The sequence below is a fragment of the Lonchura striata genome, chromosome 4 (genome assembly GCF_050655825.1).
Source record: "Lonchura striata isolate lonStrDom1 chromosome 4, ASM5065582v1, whole genome shotgun sequence".
In the NCBI taxonomy this organism is placed as follows: domain Eukaryota; kingdom Metazoa; phylum Chordata; class Aves; order Passeriformes; family Estrildidae; genus Lonchura; species Lonchura striata.
The window spans coordinates 2,468,100-2,487,230 of NC_140706.1; the positions used below are offsets into that span (position 1 = coordinate 2,468,100).

The 19,131-nt window shown below is 38.6% G+C and overlaps 1 protein-coding gene across 1 annotated transcript in view; it reads left to right on the top strand.

Moving 5' to 3' along the window:
- Positions 1-19,131, top strand: part of DNAAF9 (dynein axonemal assembly factor 9) — a 69,630-nt gene that overhangs the window by 13,253 nt on the left and 37,246 nt on the right. The window contains exons 3-12 of the mRNA XM_021526813.3: positions 2,953-3,072; positions 3,911-4,035; positions 7,337-7,433; positions 9,086-9,192; positions 11,770-11,847; positions 13,118-13,216; positions 13,927-13,982; positions 15,002-15,137; positions 16,723-16,804; positions 17,552-17,588. Of these exons, the coding sequence (XP_021382488.3) occupies positions 2,953-3,072; positions 3,911-4,035; positions 7,337-7,433; positions 9,086-9,192; positions 11,770-11,847; positions 13,118-13,216; positions 13,927-13,982; positions 15,002-15,137; positions 16,723-16,804; positions 17,552-17,588 (937 nt within the window). The remainder of the gene's footprint in view (positions 1-2,952; positions 3,073-3,910; positions 4,036-7,336; positions 7,434-9,085; positions 9,193-11,769; positions 11,848-13,117; positions 13,217-13,926; positions 13,983-15,001; positions 15,138-16,722; positions 16,805-17,551; positions 17,589-19,131) is intronic.

A 19,131-nucleotide genomic window follows, 5' to 3' on the forward strand; every position in this document is an offset into this window, starting at 1 on the left:
GTAGAGGTGATGTGTCCATTCCCTCCTGTCCCCACGTGCATTTCACATCCCTGCCGGTGCCCTGGGGTATCCTGCACCCACTTTACTTTATCCAGCAGACAGATTTCCCCACCGGATTTGGCCAGAAAGTTTTCTGCCCGTGTAGCAAACGGAACGGGCAGCTGAGCCCTGCCCTGCCTGGGGAGCAGAGCAGGAATTTCGGGGCTCAGGCTGACTCACTGCCTGCCCACACCCGGCCACGGTTTGGGAACAGGCGGGGGAGTTACAGACTCCCAGCTCAGCTGGAGACAGGCGTCGGGCTTTCCTAATTAATGGCCTTGCCCATTGTTCTGGGGAGGATTCCTGATATGCTCTCGGGGGTATCTTATCTTGGTCATTGTTTCGTTTCCTGTTTGTTTTCTGCTAACTATATCTGTTCCTTTAACTCCATATGTTTCTGTAGAATATTACTAAAGCCTCAGTGTGAAGGCTCCTGTCTGGACAGGACACTTGAAAGACCCAAGTAAACCACAAATGCCAAATATTCTGCAGAATTCATGGTTTTATGTTAAACAAATGCCTTCCCTGCATGGTTGTCAGTGATCTGTAAGCACTAAATTCACCCATGTCCTCTATTATAAGAGTTAAATTTGTCAGCTGTCCCCCTTTAAGATCTTTTGTTTTCTCTTCCTCTCCTTCTGTCATTAACTGAAAAAGCAGGGGTTTGGGGTTTGGCTTGGAAGATTTTCCCTGCTCTGAGCTGCTATACCCAGATAAAATCTCAAACTCTTTGCTTTTGCCTTTGCTGCTAATTTAATTCCATAAAACATGTTAACTGATGTCACTGCAGTATTTCTTAATTATTGTGAACTCTGAGACTGCAGAAAGTCCCAGGTAAAGAACAATCACTGAAAACATGGCCCAGCTTTAAGGAAAACAAAAATTCCAGAAATTAGAATCACAGGATCATAGAATAGTTTAAATTGGAGGGATCTTAAAGATTACGTGGTTTTAACTCTGTGGCAGGGACACCTTCCACTATCCCAGGTTGCTCCAAGCCCTGTCCAGCCTGGTTTTGGACACTTCCAGGGATCCAGGGGCAACCACAGCTTCTCTGGGCACCCTGTACCAGGACCTCCCCACACTCACAGGGAACAATTCCTTCCCCATATCCCATCCAACCCTGCCCTCTGGTACTGGGGAACCATTCCCCCTTGTCCTGTCCCTCCATGCCCTTGTCCCAAGTCCCTCTCCAGCTCTCCTGGAGCCCCTTTAGCACTGGAAGGGGCTCTGAGGTCTTTCTGGAGCCTTCTCTTTTCTGGGCTGGACATTCCCAGCTCTTTTCAGTGTGTCTGTGCCAGATTATTGCTCCTCTGAGCCTTCAGAAGGTGCCTCGGGCAGGTAATCAGTGAAACAGATTATCCTCAGGAGATCATGTGTGCTCACTTGCCAAGGCTGCAGCTGATTCCAAGGAGACTGATTATATTTAAATAGAGTTTCCCTAAAACAATGGGACAGTTTCTTCCTGCAAGAAGGGAGTCTCCACTTGTTTGTAACTAAAATCCCACCTAGACACGAGAGCTTTGGCAGCAATATTTGTATGTTGAATCCCATTGAATTCCAGATTACATTGGTGTGCCTGCTTTCATGGGGCTGAAAATGTAAATAAAACAGAGGGACACCTGTGAGTGAGAGGTCAGAAGCAGCAGGAGAATGAGAATTCAAAGATTATGGCTGGAAAATTAACAACTTTGAGGGCTGAGAAAGCTGGGACAGATGTGAGGCAGCTTTCCACTAAATATCAGATACCTTGGAATACATGTGAGCTGCCCAAAATTACTGAACAAGGAGTTTATTAAGATGTGGGATTCAGTAGCTGGATGCAGACACATTATCTGGTTAGCCCTCTAAAGCTGAAGCATAACATGAAAAAGGAGCATAAACAGGAGAACCTAAGGTTTGTTTCAATTTTTGCCAAGTCCAGGTGACTCTTGGCTGTTTTGGTTTCCAGTTCAAGTGCTGAGACTCAAATGTTCAGGCCATGTTATTACATTATCAATGTCCTGATCTCTCCTTTAACAGTGGTAACAAATCCTAATTTGTTGGCAGCCATTCCACTGTATCCTAATGTAACAAATCCAAGCTTGTTGGCAAGCATTCCACTGAATTCTAATATAACTTGGTAGGAAAACTTGCCATTAGAGGAATTTTTGGCAGTCAAGACTGGTGACCTCTGTGAAATGTGAATAGTAAGGATGGTGCTTTATGTGCAGTTGTACTTGTTTGAAAATCCTGGGTTTATTACAGTAGAATTATGACTGTGACTGTCATCCAGAGAGGTGAAGATTGATGAAAATAATTTCTAAATCTGTGTCTTCATTCCTTTCCTTTTGTATTCATCTTTTGTCTCTTCATGCTCCAGATCTTCAGCTGTTTTCACTTAATTTTCCCAAGGACCAGGAAAAGTTTCCTTGGAAGCTCTTTGTGCCCCATATTTTTTGTCAGAACACCTTTTTACAAATTGTCAGAAGTCTGCAGTGGCTCTCTGGTGACTCAGGGATTGCTCTATAACACTGATAAGATAATGTTTAATCATGTATTCTAAAGCAGGAGATTTGGGTCACGGGATTAGTTTGTTAGGAAGCTTCAATCAAGAACATATTAATTAGAATGCATCCAGACAGATGTTTGAATTACTAGAAAAAATGGAATTTTAGATTCAGAGCATGGCAGAAAACAAGACATTTAAAATTTTTAAGGAATACTCGTGGATTTAGGTTGAAAGGGGGATGTCAGTGTGTGGCAGTGATCTTGCAAAAACTCCTTTTTCCTTACTGTTCTCTCAATGTGTTCAGTTGAGGAGTTGAGTTCATACTCCTGCTTTAAAATTTATTAAATTGGGGAAGAAAAGAAACTTTTCAGGTGTGCAGTATTAGGACACACAACAATTCTCCTGTGGTTTTGCTTCTGCAGGGATAGACAGTCGATACAATGAAGGGTGCAGGGAGCTGGCAAATTATCTGCTCTTTGGTTTGTACAACCAGAACAACAACGACTTTGAAAGGACAGGTTTTCCTGAGGAAGTTCTGGATGGTGAGTAATGTTCTCAGCATTTTTACCTGTTCTGGACAGAAGATGAGCAGAAAAAGTGACATAAGAAAAAAAAAAATAAAGGTCATTAAGTCTCACGTTGTCTGTATATGCCTGGAAAATGTTTCTTAGAAACACTGCTGAAGGATCTTCTTAGGAACACTGCTGAAGGACTAATTTTTAAACATAAAAAAATATGTATAATTCCTATGTATTATGCTCCACAATTTACCTCAAATGTTGTAAACTTACCCAGTTACAGTCCATTAGTTCAGTCAATGTATGCATGTACATGTTGTTAATACTGTGTGATCACACCTCTGCACTTCTAAAATACTTGAGCTCTTTTTACTTCCCCGCATTTGCTCACCTTTGTCATACTTGGAATGTGGCCCTGTGATCACAGCTTATTATTCTCTTATTTGTATGAAACTTTTGGATATCTCCCCCATAGACTGTGGTGTTGATAGTTTTTAGTTGAAGCAACTCTGATGTAACGTTAGGCAAGAGCTGCTGGAATTCAGAATTCTGGAAGTGTTCTGGGAAGACTCATCCTGACCCTCTTGGCTGCACAAAGGACAGGCTGATGCAAGTTCTGTGCAAGATTTGGGAATTACCCCCCCGTTGTCTGGAACAGTAACAAGTGCTCTTGTGCTTGGAACTGTCTGTGGCTGCCAACTGCTTCTTCTGCTTGTTTAAAAGAAATCAGGAATTGCACTGCATTCAGATAGCTGAAGAATTTTCTTTTTTTAATGGAATGCGTAATAGAAAAAATGTTTTCTGTTCAGTTTCTGTAGTGTGTGGAGTTCTGATGATGGAATGTTTGTTCTGCTTGTTGCAGATATAATCATATTAATAAAACCTGACAGTGTTCATCTGTACTGCAACCCTGTGAATTACAATCATCTTTTACCCTATGTGGCACACTGGAGGAACTTGCATTTCCACTGTCTGACTGAAAATGAGGTAAGTGAAAAATGAATGCAGACAAGATTTGCTAATGAACTTGTTAATGAGCTGATCCTTAAATTGAAACTTTTAAAAACATTCTTTCCAGAAGCCTTTTTTCCTCTTTCCTCCTCAGCAGAGGTGTGATATGTGTGTATATCCTTGCTAAAGTCTGCAAGAAGAATATGTTGTCAATACTTTTATTTTTTGGAGTGTGAGGACAAATTGCTCCTCTCTCCCATTAATTGCTGTTGTTTTGATCTAAGTGATATTTTAATGAGGGGAAAAAAATTGGGTTGTGAAAAATGCAAAATGTGAATAAAGTATCACAGTCAATGCTGAGATTTCCCACATCAGCCTTGTTTGCTGCCAAAGCAATGGTTGCATTGTCTGCCAGTAGTTTGAGAATATTAGAAAAGATGGGCTTAGTAAGTCCTTTAAAATAGAGATTTCATTATGTATTTTCATTTTAACTATTAAATCTTTCTGTCAATCTGTTAATCTGTTAATCTGTCAAACTGTTAATCTCACTTCCACTACATCCCATGACTGATGTGACTTTCATCTTGAACTTAAAAGTCAAAGTATTCTAGAAAAAGTCCATTTATTGTTGTGAAGTATTTTTAGAGGTGTGAAAAATGAAAATACTCTTTGGGTGTAGAATAAGGACCTTTTCATTCCAGTGGAGACTGGAAATGCCTCTTCCTACATGAAGTTCTGTGTAGTTCCTTTTCTAAGTTAAGAATTATGCTGAATTCTGCAGGGAGTGGGTTTGGAGCCTGTGATGGTGAGTGAAGCCAGGGGAAAAATGAATAGGAAAGTCAGGGAGAGAAACTTTTTGTTCCCTTGGGTTTCCAGCTTGGAAGTGATGGGGCTTCCAATAGACTGGTTGTGTTTTTATGTGTCTGGCTGATAGCTTAGATCACAGAATTAGGAAGTAATTCAGATTGCAAGGAGCCTCTGGAGATCATCTTTTCCAGCCTCCTGCTTCAGTGGTGAGATCAGGTTACTCAAGTTTTTTTTGCAGCTGGGTGTTGAAAGCATCCAAGGATGACTGCAGAACCTCTGCTGGCTCTGTGCTGCATTTTCCCACTGTCCTCCTAGTGAAAAAGTGTTTCCTTTTGTCAAACCCAAGCCTGGCTTGTTTTAAATCATGTCTTTTTTCATGACCACTGTGGAGAGCCTGACTTCACCATCTCAGTAATATTTTGGTGGGTTTGAGGTGAACATATTGAGCAAGCCTGGATCTCTCCTTCTGGGACAAGTGCTGCAGCCCACTGATTGTGGTGGCCCTCCACTGATCTTGCTCCAGTTTATAAATACCTTGTCCATGGATCCCAAAACTTGTTGTGGATGCAATTCCAGGAATGCAGCAGAGAGGCATAATTCTTGTTAGGATAACAACAGCTGAGCCCCAGGTTGAAACATGCCACAGCAAAAGCTAAAGCCTGGCTTCACAAGGCTTTTTTGTTGCCAAAATCCTTGCTGAAAGGGCAAATCTGATGCTGGGAGAACACGTGCACTTTGGAATCAGGAGCAGAGAAGTTCTTACCACACAGTTGCCAGTGCAGCTGCATTCTCAGCTATTGAATTTTAAGCTTCATCTGCTTATAGGCTTTGATATGATTTATCATGGTAAGCAGGAGCCTTAATCACACAGTGTTGGCTAGAAAAAAATTATGTAACTGGCAAGGTGAACCATGTGCCTTGTTCTTCTTGGAAAATAGGGAAAGGTTTGGATTTGGAAGCTGAAAATGCACTTGTACTTCACTGCTGTTTGGTGTGAGTGAACTGAAGACTTCCAGTCACATTTCCAATGTATAAGAATTGCCAGTTTCCTAGATTACTGCTGAAATACAAACAAAACCTTGCTGTGTCAGGCTTTAAGTGCATCCTGTTTACAGGAGAATTGCCTGCAGTGGCTTTTAAGTACTTACTTTAGTGATAGAAATAACTTCATGAAAATGAAACCAAAAAAGCACAAAAATTTTGGAAATAAATAAAGCAATGCTGTTCCTGGCTCTGGCAAAACACAGAGCTTCTGCTTCCTTTTTTCCTTCCTACTTGCTTTAACTAGACCACAGGAATTTAAGGGAATATCCTAGTTATTGGGGAAAAAAAAAATCCCATATTACAAAAAAAAAAAAAAGCCCATGTTCCAAGTGGCCAAATAGGATAAAATACAGAAATTTGCTGAAGTAAATTTAGGGATGTCACAGTTGAACTGTGACAATCTGCAACAGCAGATTTTGAGCAAGCCTTTAGCACCCTGCCAAAACCCAAGTTTTTATTCCAGGGACATTTTTAAGTCTTGAGAAACTGGCAGTTGTTTGGGGCTTGGCTTTGAACTGCAACTTTGATCTGGCTTCCTGGGATTGAAGAAGGGAACACACCATGGAGGAGCTGGGGCTGCATCTTAAATTCAGGCTTGGCTTAAAAGAACTTCTCAAAATAAATGTGTTGGGTGTACCCTGAAGCTCACAAAAACTTCATCATCATGTCATTTGCCTTGATAAGAAGCTCAGAGCACTGCACATAAAAATAAAATAAAATAAGCAAAACACCTCTGCCTTCTGATCTTGCTCCAGAAAACAAGTGGCTCTTGAAGAATCCAGCAGGGCTAGACCTGTTGGTTCCAGACTTGCTGCTAAACTGCTTTTCAGGTCAAAGTCAGTGTGTTTTCAGGTTTGTGTTCTGTTACAAAAATGACTTTAGTGTGATTTGTCTCTTCAGTCTGGCTTTTATGCTTTTCTGAGTTAGGATTTTTGCTCTTCAGTCTGCTGAAGTCTTCAGTTCAGACAGAATTGCATGAAGGTTTCTCCTGTTCTTGCCTCCTTTTCCTGCAGTTCACCTCTCTCTCAGACCAAAACTGGTTCTTATTGTCTAATCTATGACCTGGGGCTGTTCTGTCATTGATTTTCCATGCTCAGTGTTGCTTAGCTGGTAATACAGTATCTTATTTTAATTTTTTTTCCCTCAGTGGCATATTTTTGTTGCACATCAGTTGGTATGCTCAAAATTACTTCTATCTTCCAAATCTAGATGTGGAAAGATTTCACTGAAAGCTGACAATAAAGTCTATAATTATGCCTACATATGTCATGATTCAAAATGATTTTTTTTTCCAATTTCCATTGGCTTGAGTACATCCCTGCCACGATGGGATTTCCAAAATCCCAAAGCACCTCCCAAAAAGAGGTACTTGAGCTCCTGGAGGCTGTAGGTGATATTTTAGTGCTTTACATGCTGCATCTTCTCTTTCCTACCAATCAAATTAGGGCATGCCTAATCCAATTTGATTTTAAATGGCTTCTTTCAGTACGAAGATGAAGAAGCTGCAGAGGAATTCAAGATTTCCAGCTTTGTGGACATGGTCCGGGATTGCAGCCGCATCGGGATCCCCTACAGCTGCCAAGGTAGGGTGGGTTATGCTCAGACTTGTTGTGTTTTGGGTTTATTTTTTTTTAATTTATTTGTTTTTGTTAAGGTTGAGATTGAAGGTACTTGAGATGGTATTTCAAGTTCAGACTTATATTTTTAAAAAAATTTATTTTACAGTTTCATAAGTAGTGAGTTCTGTAGTATTTCACTAACAAGGTATAAAATGGCTAACTATCTTTCTTTACAAGTTATTTTAAGGTTAAACTAGCTAATTAAGGAATATTTAAGTTATTTTTAACTCAATAACTAATCTTTTGTGTCCTGCAATGTGGACTTTTTTTGTCTAATCACAAAATATGACTTAAAATCACAAAGAGGAAGGTGAGGAAGAGCAACTAGCTACTACTTTAAAACTTCTGTCTTAGCTTTATATATATTACGATATTTTAAAACTTTAAGTTTTCTACTTTGTGATATTGCACACTCTTATTCAAATTACACACTTGTAATCATAGTGTTGTCAATCAATTTTGGAAGCCTTCTCTACAGCCTTAGGTTAAATATTTTATTCTCTTGTGGGTCTGTGCTTTTCAACTTAGAAAGCTTAAAATTCTCAGCATCTAGAGTTCCAACACAGAGTGGAGGTATTTTTGCCCCCTGCAGCTTCAGGGAATGAAGATTTCCTTGCCTTGGGAGAGAAATAAGGATTAGTAAGTCATTGGCTTCCTTTTAGCATCTTTTCCCTTAAGACTTGAATTTCTTTCTGAGAACTGGAAGCCCTCAGAGTTCATCTGGGGAGCGAATGGCCCCAGCGTGAGGCAGAGAAATGATTTGCATTCAGAGCAGTGTCTTGAGCTGATACAGAAGTTCTCTGTTCCCATGGGAGCTCCAGATAAATCCTTCTTTATGGAAGGGGAGAATAAACATTTCTTTATGCAAGTTTCCTTTCTTAGAATTGAAAAAAAACCTGCCCTGCATGGCTTCCTGTTGGGATCTGGAGCCAGCCTTGAGCTTCAGCAGTGTAATCTTGCATTCTTTTTTTATTCCTAATTCTTTATTGCTTCCCTTAGGGAAGGCTGATATGCTCTGACTGCTTGAAAAGTCATTAGTAGAAGTGCCAGGAGGAAGTTTTAATCTCCCTCAACTTAAAATTCTGATTAAATGGGGATGATGGAAGAAATTCCTCCCTGTGAGGGTGGCAGGCCCTGGCACAGGGTATTCCAGAGAAGCTGTGGCTGCCCCTAGATCCTTGAAATTGTCCCAGGCCAGGCTGGACAGGATTTGGAGCAACCTAGGATGGTGGAAGGTGTCCCTGCCCATGGCAGGGGAGGAATGGGATGAACTTTAAGGTCCTTTCCCATTCTGGGATTCTGTAGGGTTGACAGTATTTACTTATGGCCAAGTATTTGAGGAAATGGAGTAAGCAAAGCTCCCTTGAATTTTAATTGTTAATCAACATGTAATGAAGTTTGCAAGGAGGTGTGGAGTACCTTGAGAAAAAGGGATAAAATTTAGGGCGTAGAGGAGCTTCTAAAATTGCCATCTGTGTGAAAAATATTTTTCGCTTCAAGATTTTCAGCTGTACAAAAATTGGATTTTTCTACAACTGAATCTGTGAATCCCAAGAACTCAGGGAGAGCTGAAATGCCAGGATTTGTGAGGGAATGTTGCTGTGCTTGCTTTGCAGGCCACCTGCAGATATTTGACATGTTCATCGTGGAGAAGTGGCCGATCGTCCAGGCCTTCGCGCTCGAGGGGATCGGGGGCGACGGCTTCTTCACCATGAAATACGAAGTGAGTGCTTCCCTTGGGCATTTCCTTTCTGAAGCAGAAGTTACTCATGAAATTATTTTGTTTGGGAAGCACTTTCTGAGAGGATCTAGTCCTGACTCACTGCTCAAGTCAGCTGCTAAATTGGATGAAGTTTTTTTGGGATTTTGTAAAACTGTGGCAGGATGGAAACCCTGTGGTGTTGTTGAGATTCTGTTCTGGGCAGCACAGCACTTTGTTCAAATAATGGTTTATCCAGGAAATTCTCCCCAGGTCTCTGCTGTGATTTAGGACTCTTTTCCTTTCCTTTTTCCCCATTTTCCTTTTTTTCCCACTTTCCTTTTTTTTCCTGTTTTCCTTTTTTTCCCCACTTTCCTTTTTTTCCCATTTTCCTTTTTCCCCCACTTTCCTTTTTTTCCCCCACTTTCCTTTTTTTCCCCCACTTTCCTTTTTTTCCCCCACTTTCCTTTTTTTCCTCCACTTTCCTTTTTTCCCATCTTCCTTCCCATTCTGTTCCTTCTAGAGCCACCTCTACCAATAACCAATTTTTTTAAACCCTAATTTTTTAGATGGGTTCTAGATCTTCAAGACCAGAGCAGTAGGAGCTGGTTAGTGATGAACACCTTGAGATGAGCTCAGAAAATAAGAAAAGACTATTCTTGGGTCACTGGTTTTGACTGAAGAGATGCATCTCCTCTCACTGACATTGTATATTCATGGGTCATCATTCCCTGCTGAATAGGGCAACAATCAGGATTTAATTACTCCAATATTTAATAATGATTTTCTGTTCCACTCTGAGCAACTTATGTCATTGATTTTCCCATTTATTAATTATGCTCTGAACAGCATTTTCAGATGACAGCTTAGCATTTTTGTGCTTGTTTAAAGCTTCTTTGATTTCATTTTTTTGAATCTCTGCCACAGCAATGCAGATGTCCCATTTTTCTTATCACTCCTCCATTTTTACAGCCACAATGGGCTTTTGTCTGACTCCTGATAGCTGGAAAACCTCCAGAGAATTAATAGTGCCATTTTTATCTAACATATCATCATCATATCTATAATTGTACATGCTTGCTCAGAAATATGCTCTGTGAGTTCCTGTGCCTTTCTGAGCACTGGAAAAAAAGTTTAAGCTTTCTTCAGGGCTTTTTTTCAGGGTTTTTGTTATTTCATCACTGGTACTTTTAACACCTTGTGGCGTGAACCTGCCCATACTTTTAAAACAGATGAGCGTCTTTGAGGAGGGCAATCAATGGCCCTTCTCCATGTCTGAAATAAGTAAATGAAAATTTCACTGGCAATTTTTAACTCAGACTTTCCCTCAGATTTTCCCTGTGCTGTTTGGGCCTTTAATTACCCTTTAATTACCCCACTTCATTTCACAAATCTCTGAAAAAGGCTCTGAAAAAAATGTTCAGACACAGTGGCACAGAGAGAGCCTCTCCTGTGTGATCCAGGGAGCTGATACTGTCTCCCAGCACTTCTGGAATGCTTCAAAAGGAGCAGGGAAAATTCTTGGATTCATTTTTTAAGAGCAATCATCTTGGCTCTGGCAGTCCAGCCAACTCCAGCTGCAGTTCTTCCTTGCTTCCTCCTTGAAATCATGAGGGGATTTCAAATGGGAAGTGACATAATTAACTTTTTACGTGTTTGTGTGGTTCTGTGTGCCTGATGGGGGAGGAAACCAGGCTGAAAGTGCATTTGGGATCACTGCAAATCATCTGTAAATTAATTCTTCTGCCATTATTAAAAGGGGAGTATTTTGGTGCATTTTTAGCTCAGACTTTCCCTCTGAGATTTTGCCTGTGCTGTGTGTTCTCTTAGATTTGAATGTAATTAAAGGATGATAATTCAGTATTTTTCCCAGTCTTTTAAAGGCAGTTGCTCTTTTACTACAGAAATCAGAGTTGCTTTCATTTAGAAAATTTACTGTATTTATAGGAATGGAATGGAAGTGAGGTCTGGGAAATCACTATTAGATGAGTACCTGGAATAACTGTAAAGCAGTGGGTTAAGAAAATTCCAACCAATGTTGCATTTTTAACTAAGTGGGTGATGGGGAACACTGTAAATGCAGAATAATTCAGATATAAATGTCCCTTAAGAATATACTTTTAAATATCATTCTCCATATGCATCATCCTGCTGCTTGGAAGAAAATATTGCAAAGTTCAACTGTCTTAGCCTAAATTTACATCAGCTTGAAATAAGTATTGGCTGATGCTCAGGATGACTAACCCTGGAATTGGCTCTTGGCTGTCTTAAATCAGAAAATTCATCTTGCCCTTTTGCCTGCACCAGCCCATGCAGATCTTTGCTATTAAATTGAAAAACTACTGTGAAATTATTTGTTTGGAGGATGCAGAGAAAGCTTTGCACAGAGTTTAGACCCTCACTGGTCAGAGTAGAAAACAAAACAGAGTAAAAAAATAACAGAGTAAAAATAATTTTTGTAACAGAGTAAAAAAATTTGTGAAATCAGAGTTAAGGAGCACTGTTAGAACAGTGTTCCCCAGTGCTGTCTCAGCTTATATCTGGATCTGTGGCCTTCTTTGTGGTGTTTCTCACATAAATGTCTTTAAAAATCTCTTTTAGTTAATGGATGTCAGTGCTGACTTGTGGAAGACCTACAGCAAAATGGATCCTGTGTCCTTGGAGGATTTGCTTTTTGAGGTAATGCAGGTGAAAAGTTCTGCCTCAGCTCCGCTTGGTGTAACTACAGAGTAAAAGTGTTGTCATTTTATTTGGTTTTAATTAAGTTCATGGGCTTAATCTGCAGACCCTACCTGCTATTGCTTGCAGGGTCTCCTCCCATTCCTTAAATCTACTACAAACTCTGCAAAACACTAAAATAACTTCTCTTGGTTTCCATGACTTTATTACTTTGACTGAAAATCTTCTAAAAATTTTCCTTCATGTCGTTAAATAATGTACAAAATACATGAAGTTGCTGTGGTGTTGTGTGTTAATCCTCCTTTTTCAGCGAGGAGGGCTAAAAAAATCCCCTTTCACACACAACCATTCTTCCAGGAGAAATAAAGCATTTGTCAGATGTTCTGTGGCTCTTTTAAGTGGGGAACAGTGACACTCAGTGGCTGCCCTGATGCTTTGGGAAATACAAACAGTGGGAAGGGATTCTCACATTAATGCCATGCTCTGATCTCAGTTCTAGAGGAGAAAGCATTGTATAAATATTAGTATTAACAATTAAAATTTATATTTATAATTTATTAGTATTTATACTCTAATATTATATATATTTAATAATTATTGGTACATAATTACTTTTATTTATATTATGATTATATACAAAAATAATAGATAATATATAATAACTATAATAATAATTGATATATTATTTTTATTTTATTAGTATTCATACTTTAATAGTATATATATTTTATAATTATTGGTGTATAATAAAATTAATTAAAACAGATTAATTTTTAATCTGTTTCTAGCTTGATACCAATTTAATATGTACAAAATTCAGCAGTAGTTATCCTTTATTAATAAAATACTGGTAATTCACAACAATTTGGTTGTTCAATCAACTGCTGTAATGAAAATTAAAATATCATGGAGTTTTTAAAAGGCTCTCAGTCTAAATAATCACTCTTTGATATTTCACTTCCCCTCTCTGTGTGGAAGTGAGATTAATGTTTGGGACATGTCCTACACTCTGAAGAATGTGTTTGTTATAATTTGGTGTTTTCAACCTGGAAGTTGTTGTTAAATTGACTTAAATTTTCTGAAAACTATCAACATAAACCACACACCCACAAAAAGAAACACTGAAATCCAGCAGAACATCCTTATCTTCTAAAATATATTTATTTTCCTGAGCTTATTGTTTCATTGGGCAGTCTGTATTCCAGTGAAATATCACCTTTGCCTTCATTTCTCTTGCCTTGGGAAGTAATGTCAAATATTTTCCTTCCAGGATTTAATGATTTTTGAACACCAGTGGACCAACTTTTTTGCTAATTTTGACACTGAAATCCCCTTCATTCTGGAACTCTCAGAATCTCAGGCTGGGGAGGTAGGCCTGCTTCAGCAATCCTCGAGTATCCATGCAGAAGGAATAATTATTCAGCATTAATTTGGATTTTTTTTTCCCTATTCCATCTCACTTTTCATGTTTGAAGGGTAAAAACACATGCTTTGGATTTTTTAAAGTCACCACCCACCTTAAAAAATCCATGGTATGAGGGCTTAGGACTGCAGGAGTAATTCAGTCAAGTGTTTGCTCACTGATAATTCAATTTATATCTGCACAGGAGATATTTGTAGGTAGATTAACTTGCATTTGGGTGGAATCTGGTATGTGCAGGGCTTAACAAGTTGAATTTGCACATCTCAAACCTCAAACATAACTGAGGGGGTAGCACAGAGCATGGGAGAAAACAGCACAGCATTTCTGGGGGTTTTTATGCATTTTGTTGCTTTTTTGATGTATTTTTAAGCCTTTTGATGCTTTTTTTGAAGCATTTTGTTGCTTCCTCTGGGACGGTGGAAGGTGTCCCTGCCCATGGCAGGGGTTTGGAATTCAATGGGCTTTAAGATCCCTCTCAACCTAAATAATTCAATGATTTAATGATATGAGTGACTTAGTGGTGTTTGGGTTTGTTTGTGGAGGTTGGAAGTATTTTCTAAGGTTTCAGGAGTTTTCTCTGAGAAGGATAATTCAGGTTTAATTTCACACTTCTGTCCATGTACTTCTTAATAATTTTTGTTTTCAATTCTTCACAGCCCTTCAGAAGTTATTTCAGCCATGGCATGATCTCAAGCCATATAACAGATAACAGGTAATTATTACTCATTATTATTATTATTATTACTCATTATTCCCTCTGGTGTCACTACTACCTCAATATTTTATTTCCATATTCCTGATGCCATAATGTTTAAAATTTTTTTGGTATCACCTCAGTATATCAAATCTCATACTGAAAAAAAAAAACGGTGCAAAATTCTTTCCTATCCTGGAAGGATAAGCTGAATTTTCCCAGGGTTTAATGGTGTAGTTCTTACATATACCATGAAATTTTGTGCATTATGATCAGTTCCTTCCTTTTTGCCATCCCTGGGAAAGGTTGGATGGGGCTTGGAACAGCCTGGGATGGTGGAAGGTGTCCCTGCCCATGGCAGGGGTTGGGATGAGATGATCTTGAAGGTTCCTTCCATCCCAAACCATCCTGTGACTCTGTGGGAGAGTTTTAACCAAAAGTTGTTGTTTAGCTGAAGGTTCTGTTGCAAAATCCACGTTCTGCTGTTGTGACCATCAAGGTTTGTTTAGCTAATTCAATCTCTCTGTGCATTCTCCTATATTTGGAGTAAACCAGTGGAGTTCAGTGCCCTTCATTGCTGGCAGCATCTTCTGTTGTTTGCATTGCATTAAAGAAAAGAAATTCCTTGACCTCTCCAGCTGAGTCTTGGGCCCAAAGCCAGAACTAAACCCAAAATAAACCCAAAATAATTTTTTTTGTTTCCAGCATGGTCATTTCAGGGCTTTTCAAGATGGTGAATTTTAAACTAAGCAGCTTTTCAAGGCAGTTTAAGATAAAAGAATTTTCTAAGAGTATTTGGGAACAACCTTGTGATAAGTTAATTGTATTTGAAAGAAATTATCATTTCATAAATGCAAGGAGATTTTTTTCTTTAGAATTTGCTGATTTCACTGTGAAACTTTGTGCAGCTTTAGTAATTTTTTTCTTAGAGTGAGAAATTCAGCAGTTGGTCTATCACACTTGAAAGCTTTGATTTCATCTGTTGGTTGTAAACTTCCTGCAAATATTTTGGTGGTGACTCCCTCTCTCCTCCTCAGCCCGAGCCGTCAGCCCTTTGTCCTGTTTGGCAGCCACTCCACAAAGGAAAACTTGAACACTGGGAACTTTAATTTTCCATCTGAAGGACATCTGGTCCGAAACACTGGCCTTGGTGGAAGCACTGCCAAGCATATGGTAAGGCTTTAGCAAAGTTATCTGAAAATTTGAAGTATATATTCTCTTTTTCTTTGTATATTTTTTGTGCTTGTCTTCCATGAGTTAAATATTGAATTCTTAACATAAAGCACCTTAGCAATCCATCAGTTTAATGAAGGAATGTGATTTTTCTTGCTCTTTCCAAGTGAAGCTGTACTGGATTCTTAATCAGTGACTACTGAATGAGTTAAAATAATTTATTCTCTGAAAAACTACAACTTTTGCTGTAAGTGGGTGGGAGAGAGGGAAATGCTGTTTGTGAGGGTGTGTGCACTGGCCACAAAGTGAAAACCTTCTGTGATACACTTAACTGTGACACACAGATTCTATTTTAATCACATTTATTTAGTTATTCATTAAAAAAAAAAACAAAAAGCCACTTTTTTTCTTTTTTTTGATAACACCTTTGTGAATAAGCCTAGGCTATACCACCATGTATCCAAATTCCAGTGTGTGCTTCAACAACTATTGACGAAACCCTGAGAAACCTTTCATAAAAGTTCCAGGACTGTTGTGATGAAGTTGCAAAGATTAACTTGCTTCCATTTAGGAGTAAAAGCTGGGTTGTTAAACATGATTAAAGCTGGGTTGTTAAACATGATTAACTTGTTTCCATTTCCAAGTAAAAGCTGGGTTGTTAAACATGTGCTGAGGTCCGTCTGCGGCGCAGGGGCCGTGCCTGGGCAGGCGACCCCAGGGAATTGGGATCCTCTGGCTGGAGGGCCTGGGTGGCTCCAGAAGGCAACTTGGCAGCGAAGGAGGAGCGAGGTAGAGTGTGGAGAGATCTCCCTGCTGCCTCCAGGGGCTCAGGGAGTGGTGTGAGCCCTGAGCAGGTGGATGTGGCTGAGCACAGGCCATGCTGGAGTGAGAGCATGAGTGAGGCCATGAGTTGATGAGTTTGTCAACATTTCATGTGCAGCTGCCTCAGGGATGGATGGACGTGGGGCTTCTGGGCACGAAGCACGTGTGCAGAGCCTGAGAAAAAGAGTGGTTTTGCATCTTGGTGAAATCTCATCCTCCATTTGCTGCTCTTAATACTATTTCTGTAAAAACACTTTCAATTCTTGTCTTTCCCTCCCTTGTTAACAATAAGATGCCGTTTGATACTTTTGAAAATGCAAGTACTGTGTTATTCTGATGTACTTGCTCCCTCTGTTGTCCTCAGATTCTGATGCTGTTCTTAAAAAGGTGGTTTATTTACAGGTACAGGTGATACTGTTTTAATAGGGTGTCATGAAAATAGTAAATAAGACCAAGTGCCAGCGTAGTTATGGGACCCTGACACACTTTCCTCTTCATGAAAAGAGCAGTTGACATAGGAAATTGAAAACACAAGTCAGAGCTCATCTCCTTTCCAAAGTCTTTCAACCATTCAGGTCAAGTCAAAAGTGAAATAGACCTTTGAAAACGTAAGTTGCTTTTTCACAATCCAGTTCCGTCTGTGTTGTAAACTTCTGTAGTCTGTCAGTGCTTAGAAGACTTAAGGGGAACGTAGTTAATTGTTAATTATTGCACCAATTTGTTTTACTGATGTGTTTTGTATCTCATTAATACTGACTGCTAGGTAGTGCAGTGTGTATCTCCAAAGGGACCTCTGGCTTGTTCAAGGACCTATTTTTTTGGAGCCACTCACATTCCTTTCCTGGGTAAGTGCATTAAATACACCAAGGCAGTTATTACCTCTGATTCCACAAAAATGTGTAGCAATTTAAAGGATTTGCTTCCTTTATAAGTGATAGATTCTGTAGCCAGTGCATGAAATCATAGCAGATTTTTGTGGGTAAAATCTGTCATATCTGAGTGTTAAACAGAAAATCTGTCAGATCTCAGTGTGCAGATGCTTTTTAAAGTATTAAACAAATATTTAAATCCAAGTTCCATATGGATTTATAAAAAACAGTCTCCAAAGTATAGTAATTCAAACTGAGAGTTGTCAAGTAACTGAGGATTTTTAGAAGGATGAAGGAAATTCTTTCACTTCTTTTATCCTTAGTATAATGAGTTACAGTAGCTGTATTTCCAAATAAAAACAAGCCATGTAAAATTAAAAAAAAACATTTTCTTATGTATTTTAAATGGCTGGAAGAGTCTATGGATGAAGTCAGTCCTTAGGGTTATCTTAAAATTACTATCATTATTATAATTATCATTATTATAATTATTATTATAACCCCCCCATATATATATAATATACATCTTAAAATCTAAATACTGGTCTCAGAACAGCTGAAGAGAGAGTGATTGGAGGATTGGAATTACAGCCTGTGTTTGCCTTAGTAGTATAAAATCCTGGATAAATTCCATATGAGATGTGCAGCAGAAATGTTCTGAAAGTGCTTAAACCAAACACAATTTCATTATTATTTTTGTTTATTATTTTTGTTTTAATGCAGGAAATGACAATGAGATGCCCAAGCAAGCTGAGCAAGTGTAAGCTGACAATTTTTTATATTATTCCTTAACTCTTCTCTCTTTCTACCTTGTGGCAGTAGGTGAAACCTGCTTTTAGTAGCTGTTGGCATTTGCAGAGACATTTTTATTCAAAATAATGTGCATGGGAGAGGGTTGCAAAGACAAAATGCTTGTGGAGAGTTTCAATGGGAGCATGAGGAGTTGTTAGAAAAGGAAATATTAGTAAATTTTGCTCAAATTGTAGTAAAAAAATAATCTTAACATTCACTTGAATAATTTTTAAAGATACTTCATGTAAACCAAGGGAAAAAAGTCTCTCACACTGTAGCATCTTACACAGATATAAGAAAAAGTAATTTTTTGACCAGTTTAATTAACAGTATGTAAGATTTCTGATGCTTAATGAAAATGCCAACAGGGAACACTCAAACTTGTGAAGAAATTCACTGTGTTAAAGTTAGATCCAAGTTAATTTTTCCCAAAAGTTGAGAAGCTGCAAAGCTTCTGCACATTTTAACCTTCTCAAAATCACCTTTTGTTTATCCATGTTGATGTCCACTTCCTCTGCATATTGTAGATCCCTGTCCAGCTTGGAGAACACAGTAGATAATCTGTTTTTGTCCTGCTCTCTCTCTTGATAAACCAGACTTTTCCTTAGAAATGTTGTCCTCCTTAATAGTTGGGATCATTTCAGGAGCCTGTTTTTGCTTCTGCAAAGCTGGTAGCAAGATATTAAAAATATTAAAGATGGATCAGTGCTGTCACACTAAATACTGTTGACTCTTGGTAATGGTGAGATTTAAAAATGGAATTATTGCACTGAGCAGCAGATTTTCCCTTTTTTTAGAGAAAACTGAACTCTAACAGGTATTTCTTTCTTGCATTGCTCAAACATTTTTTGTCCTGCAAAAATCCTTTGTACTAAATACATTTTAATCAAGAGAAGCTCTAAACAAAGCAGGAGTTGATAAAGGCAGTAATTTAAAAATAATGTATTTTTCTGGCAAGCATCCCTGTATTGGTTCAAATAACCTAATTTCAACAACAATAGTATAATTGGATTTTTTTTTTTTGACAAACCTGAAGTCATGATTTTCAGCTTAGTTTGCAGTTGTCTCCTACTTCTTACAGTTGTCAATAATTTATAAAAAGTGAAATCAGAAGTATTTTATGAACACTATTCATTCAAAATATGGCTGTACTGATTGCCTGGAGTGCATAAACCAGCTTTGAAAATTGAAGGGTAAACTGGAATACATTTTTTGGTTTTATTTTTATTTTAAGAAAATGCTTCAAAGGCAACACATAATAAATCCTGCGCTGTTTCTAGTTTTTTTTTTTTTTTTTTTTTCCTCACTGATAGCTTTAAAATGTTAAAATGGGAAGGAGAATAAGACAAAGGACATCTCACTGAGGTGTTTTCTTGCAAATATATATGTGAATTTGAGGGAAAGTAGGAATGGTGACAAAGTCTGGAAGAATTACAATATAAAGGAATTACACTGCTTTATTGAGTGCAGTGAAAATGTGCTATGTGCATATGAAAGCACAGGAAATTACA